Below are 6,832 nucleotides of genomic sequence, written 5' to 3'. Positions count from 1 at the left end.
CACACACACACACACACACACACACACACACACACACACACACAGTGTGGCTGACTTTAATCCATTTCAAGCTCTGAATCGGTGCGTTCGTGCATATAATATGTGAATAAATACAAATTTGATGTGCTGAACACACACACACACACACACACACACACACACACACACACACACACAAACTTGACTGAATGTAAAAAGAGAAACACAAAATCACAGGAATAATTACACAAGAATGGCGAGAGAGAGAAAGAGACGGAGAGAGAGAGAGAGACGGAGAGAGAGAGAGAGAGGGGTGTCAGAGAGAGAGAGAGAGAGCAGTGTCTGCATGGTTATATAAATTATGGTAATATATAAATAGTTGAATTTAAAACCCCACTCCGCGTCGCAGGAGGTTTACAGAACGATGACATCTTTCACTAAAACAGCAATACTAACCTTATGAGACACACTCACAATAACATTCAACAACATTAAATAACACTTCCACATCTCTTGAATTGCTATTTAGCGCGCGTAAGTTCTCGTGGTTTATTCAACCCTGCGAGGCGGAGGGTAGCTTTAACCCGACCTGCCGGGCCGTCAGCTACGCCCGTTAGCTGTTCTTGCCCTTAACCTGCTGAAAAAAATCACTACGCATTTGTGTATTGAGCATTGGAATTATTGAGCACTGAGATCAATACCTGCCGTTACTTCTATTGAGGCATCGGCGCTCGCATAACAATACGGCGGCGTGATCCGCTATGCGTTTCCTTGCTTCCTGTTGGAGCACGTTGCGGCAGCTTTGATCGCTCTTGTGTGGGAAAAAAATGTCATTCGTCGGCAGAGTCTATTTAAGCCTACGCATGCTACGATAATCACTTTTGGAACTGACTCTTTCTAACCAGGGCAGCACACTCGGAAGTCCGTTGGATGTGTTATTATTAGGAAAGCTCTCGTGGTAATATGGTCTTCTTCGCGAGGAGAACTAAAAACAACAACGCTGCGCATTTCTATGGAACTACAACGGCATACCAGGTGTAACAGTAAAAGCAGTAAGTAAAGATTTTTGTATCAGTAAACACAGAACCATGGGCCATATGACGCTTTACTTAGGCCGAACAGTTTCAGGCCTGCTGTACTGCTCAACGGCTACATATGTGACCCTCCACCACGAAATGAGTCGCATGTCACCTCTCGCGGCTCTGCGCTAGGCTTAATACAAGAAATTCAGTTGATCCCAGGATCAACACGGGCCGAAACATTGACAATATCAAAGAAACAGGAAGTTGTACACCTGTTGGTACAGGTAAACAAAATAATAGTGTTGATGTGTCCTGTTAAATTGTCTTTTCGGCGTTTGTACATAAATGGGAGATAACAACTTTCGCAATATCAAGGAAGAAGATTGTTGTGAAAGTAATGCAATAATGAATAAGAGCTCAATAATGAATAAGACCTATTGGCTTAACAGAAAGGAAGAAGGCTACTCTACCTTCATGGAAGTGATGCAATAATACTGGTATTGGTGACAGAAATATGTTTTCTACCAAGAAACCGATCGATCAACCAAGGAACCAAAAGACAGAGCGAGCGATAGACGTTGCAACAGGTAGGAATGGTATTGTTTTTGGTCTGAATGAGCGTCATACAGTGGCATGTCACAGTGTAGAAGGGAAAGTAGTAAAAGTAGTTATAAATAGAAATGAATGAAATCAAAGTGTATCATGCAAATAACTTTATTTAAAATTATCACTGAGTCACAAAATAATAAAGCAAGAAAGAATACAGTGTTAGTGAAACTGTTGTAAATGGCAAAATGCTGTTGCCATGAATACACATTTGAATGCTAGTAATGTAGCACCAATATATTACCCATTGTCACACTTAAACGAAGCTCTGGCTGACTTTGTTGAGGATGTGGCCAGGTTTCCTGGGAGGGCAGTAGTCAATGTAAAAGACTATTTCTTTGAAAAAACATGTACCATCTAAAGAATGGAAGTAGACTTGATCCGACAACATTTGTGTTGGCCATTGTACCAATCATGAAGTACACGATTTTTTGCAGTCACTGTCTTTTCCCCAGTAAATTTCGAGTCAGGCGGACCTTTGACCCAGTACATTTCCCGGTAACAGCCATGCAATTCCAGGAAGCGCTATTGTGTTGAGGCCTTGTTAAGGTTAATTTTTTTCCAAAAAATACTTGTTGAAGTTATTATTATTATTATTATTATTATCATATTATGTTGAATTGACACGCCGTACAAGCCGTTACGCTGAATGCGTGGAGGTGTCGGGGGCGGGGGGAGGGGGGGGGGGGTGGAGAGAGAGTTGACTCTGATATCTATGAGGCCCTGTAAGCGTTACAGACGGTTTAGGTTTCGGTTTCGAAGGAAGGGAGACAAACCACAGCACGTCTTCCACAGGTTGATTTCTTCCCTTCTAGTGCAGGAATGAAAAATATTCATACGCAAATTGTTAGCAGATGTTAAGATTTTAAGTACAACAATGTTAAAATAGATGAATTTTTTCACATAAAAAATACACATGTTATTGTTTGTTTGAAAGACCCTGGTAAAAATAGACAACAAACTTTCAAGTTTGAAAAGAAAGTACTTTTTGTGTTGTCCGTTTGTGATAAAGTTCACCTGTGCTCTACAATGTCTCCCAAACTGACGACTATATTTTGTACTCATTTACATTGTACAGTGAAGGGTTCGACAGTGGTAGTCTATGAACTCATACACATGTTTTTGTTAGAATTCAAATTCTTGTGACACACTTCTTCTTGTTCATTTCCTGTGCCTGTGATTTGTTTGAGCACATTGTGAGGTATTTGACCACAGACTACAAACGGAAACAAAGAACGAAAAACAAAAATAAAAACATGCACCAGCAATCACAGTCTAGTGCCCTCCAAAGAACACTCGCTGGGGAAAATCAAATTACAAAACTTCGAAAGCACTCACGAGAAACGCGCAAATTCGCAATCACTCCAAGTTCTTATAAAAAACGCTGGCGCTGGACCCGAGTACTCTTCAGACTGGCTCGCTCCCCCAGTATGAAAGTTTTTGTCTTGTGCACGTGGATTTAAAAAAAAAATAAAAAAAAATATTTATTTTACACAATTAAAAAATTATTGGAGTAAAATAAAACATTAAAACGTTCATAATATACAATAGTAAACAAGAATTAAAAAAAAAAATAGACCGCCCATGCCGGGAATCGAACCCGGATCACTTTGGCCATAGACGGACGTGCTACGACAACTTTACTAGAGTTGTTCGCCTTGAATCACTGTGTGTATCTGTCGCTCTCTGTCTTTCAGTCTCACCGAGACCACACACTGCATTGTCGTTTCTTTGCCGAGACCAACGGCGACTTCCTGTACATACGTCACAGAAATCCCCCATGAACAAAAATTTCTCCACCTGCAAGCTACTTACCCGACGCCTAAAGACGAGCCGCTCTGGCGGCCCGTCAATAAGTCCGGGGAGTGTCTGGTAACAGTGTGAGGGTCACCTTAGTCACAGGCTTATAACTCAAACAGTTTTTGCTCTTTTCTAAAACGGGTTTCACCACTGGATAGAGCATAAAAAAACCTCTTTAGGAAAATGTAAAAATATGAAAATTATGCAAAGGTGACATGCGACTCATTCCGTGGTGGAGGGTCACATATTAACATGCCCATGATCAGTTTCCGAAGCAGTGTCCTGTGCATCGATTCGGTACTGGATTTTCTTTCTGGGAGCCGCGTGACATTTGAGACCACAATTCATGTTTGTGTGCGTTTACGGTGTAATTGTAAAAATTAAAATGAATTCTAATCAAAGTGGATCAATACATAACGTTCTCAAAATCATTCCAGGGGAAACAGCAAGCGCAAAAGTGTTCGTAGAATGACGTTTGTCTGTGTGACTATGTCATCATGAGCAGTGGAAAATGAGTAGTTTCTTCTTCTTCTTCTGCGTTCGATATTCATGACCGTCATATCCTCAGGTCGGTGGCTGCCATGAAGTCCACATTCTTCTGCAGTTCGGCAGTCTAGTTTGACACTACATCATTTACATAATATACTAACTTGTGAGTGCATTGTTTAGTTATGTTATCGGTGGTCTCTCTCGCGTATGTAGGATTCATTCATGTTATCTGTATTTTTGACCAAATATGGCATTTGACACATATTTCGACCGTCATTCTTAAACTCGACTAAGCACGGTCTTGGAGAACAATGACTGTCTCGATCTGCGTAATCTGTCATAATATTTTGGTCAACAATTCAAGTAACGTATTATGCAACCTTTTCAAAAGCTCTGAACGGCTAGAAATGGTCCGATCTTTTTTGGATTATCTACGCAGACACCATACATAAAGGATGAGCGTTTACGGAATGTAAAACAGCAGTTAAGGGTACAAATTCACAATAAGTTTCAAAGGTTTTTCTTCCTAGGTAAAAACTTTGACGTGATTTAAATATAGTCAGCATTTAGTGCCTTTTTTGTTGCGGGGGGGAGGGGGGGGGCTACTTCCTACATCGATTGATTATAGAATATCTTCCTTCTCTTGTTCTCATGTAAACGATTGTATAAACCACTGCAGATCTTTCCAGGTTATGTCTCGTGCGAGCTCCTTCTGCTGTTCGATGGACGGTCTGCGTTCATGAAATATGTTACTGCTGTCAAATAACCAGTACTGTGCGAATCTGGCGATAATTTGATTCATTCGTTGCAGGAATTACTAGGGCCTACCTACAATGTAATCTTAATCCACGGAATAACCCATTTTCATGATTTTTCTCTCTGTATTCGGGTAATTTCTTTTCAAGTTTAAAAAGTAAAACAAGGAGAAGAGTACGATTTTCAAGTTTGATTGTGGTTTGCATGTTAGTTTATATACGCTAGTATATCCCGTAAATTCTTCACACACACACACACACACACACACACACACACACACACACACACACACACACACACACACACACACACACACACACACACACACACACACACACACACACACACACACACACACACACACACACACACACACACACACAGAAAGAAGGACAGAAATTCAAGAAGTAAGTTAGTGTGTAGCAAAACGTTTCTTAAATTCTCTTCTTGCTTTCAGGTAACACCCGGAATGAAGTTAAAAGTCCGCCTTTGTTTGGTGTCCGCCATGTTTCTCCTTCTTTTCACTTCGCTTCGCATCTGGAGGGAATCTCTTCTGCAAAATGAAATCAAAACAGAGCTCGACAGACTCTCGGCAGAATTGTCAGAACCCAGCGAAACAGCGTCGAGCACGAGACAAAGGCGGGATGACGGAAAGTTCAGTAACTGCAGAATTCCCACCGACATTAGAAAAGTGTGTTTGAACATGGCATGGGTTACAGACAGAGGGTTACATTGTCCTCTGGAACAACTCTCAAAAAACTGCACCCTGCTCAAGAAACTCCACGGTTACGAAAAGCCCGTGGAACGAGAAGAAGTGGAATTTCCGCTGGCTTTCGGTCTGAAGATGCACACGTCACCGGTACAGGCGGAACAGCTGCTGCGCGCCATCTACCGTCCTCACAACATCTACTGCATCCACGTCAACAAGGTGGCCGATGACGCGGTGTTCCGTGTGATGACGAACATCGCGTCCTGTTTTCCTAACGTCATCACGACAGAGCGTGTCCACGTTGCGTATGCGACTTACGACAGTGTTCTAGCGGAACAAACAGCGATGGCGTGTGCGTTAGGAAGCACAGTGGACTGGAAGTATTACCTCAACCTCGCAGGGCAAGAATTCCCGCTTAGAACGAATCTGGAAATGGTTCGCATTCTCAAAATGCTCAACGGCACCAACGACATCGAATCCTATCCGATGCCTGATCGCCACCAGCGGCGAGTCACTTACTCGTGGGTTAGACAGGGGGGTCAGATTCGCAATACCTCTCTCCCTAAACGGCCTCCGCCATTCAAAGTGGAAATACGCACAGGTTTGCAGTACAGCTCGTTCTCCAGAGCTTTTGTGACAACCGTGTTCAATGACGACAGTGTCAGGTTACTCATGGATTATTTCATCGACACGTATTCCCCCGACGAGACTGTATGGGCAACAGTCAATCAGTTGCCATGGATACCAGGAGGATATTCGTTCCACGTGAAGCACAACCCCGATAACCAACACGTCTCCAGAGCTATCGCGAGGAAATACGAATACACCTACAAATGCAAGGGAGAGTACGTTCGTCAAGTGTGTATCTTCACCAGGGCTGATCTCCCTTGGTTATTACGTCAGCCAAACCTGTTCGCCAATAAATTTCTCCTGGAGATGGACTCGCAAGCAGTGGCTTGTCTTGAAGCCGTGGTGAACCAGAGAGTGAGATCACGTCGCGTCTTTCTTGACCACTCGTATTACTCGAGTCTACCGCATGTACGACAAAACTACATGCCTTAAAGTACCCGTACCCCCCCCCCCCCCCTGCTCTGTCTGTCTGTCTGTCTGTCTGTCTGTCTGTCTGTCTGTCTGTCTCATGTTTCACTCTCTCCCTCTTTTTATCTCTCTCTCCCTCTCTCTCTCTTCACACTCTCTCTCTTTCTCTGTCTCTCTCTCTCTCTTTCTCTGTCTCTCCGTGTCTCTCTCTCTCTCTCTCTCTCTCTCTCTCTCTCTCTCTCCCTCTCTCTATCAATTTTCTACCACCAATACCCAGGATTGATTTGTTCAAAACTAGTCAAGCCTTCTCTGGCTCAATGGTGTGGAACTCCATTCCGTCTGTAATAAGATCATTAACCTCACTAAAGAGTTTTAAACACGCTCTGCATTATAATTATATGTCTACCTAGATGGCTACTAGTCTTAGCATGTG

At 42.7% G+C, this 6,832-nt stretch overlaps 1 protein-coding gene across 1 annotated transcript; it reads left to right on the top strand.

Moving 5' to 3' along the window:
* Window positions 1–789: 789 nt before the first annotated feature.
* Window positions 790–6,468, top strand: LOC138945660 (beta-1,3-galactosyl-O-glycosyl-glycoprotein beta-1,6-N-acetylglucosaminyltransferase-like). Its single transcript, XM_070317145.1, has 2 exons — window positions 790–1,031; window positions 5,110–6,468. The coding sequence occupies exon 2, from the start codon at window positions 5,122–5,124 to the stop codon at window positions 6,421–6,423; it is 1,302 nt and encodes a 433-aa protein (XP_070173246.1). The 5' UTR covers window positions 790–1,031; window positions 5,110–5,121; the 3' UTR covers window positions 6,424–6,468.
* The last annotated feature ends 364 nt before the right edge of the window (window positions 6,469–6,832 follow it).

This window comes from Littorina saxatilis, linkage group LG1, assembly GCF_037325665.1.
Source record: "Littorina saxatilis isolate snail1 linkage group LG1, US_GU_Lsax_2.0, whole genome shotgun sequence".
In the NCBI taxonomy this organism is placed as follows: Eukaryota; Metazoa; Mollusca; class Gastropoda; order Littorinimorpha; family Littorinidae; genus Littorina; species Littorina saxatilis.
This window is presented reverse-complemented; position numbering and strand designations above follow the sequence as displayed.

What these genes read in the sequence shown, in the direction of transcription:
- LOC138945660 (XM_070317145.1), top strand. Translation starts at nt 5,122, where the DNA reads ATGAAGTTAAAAGTCCGCCTTTGTTTGGTGTCCGCCATGTTTCTCCTT.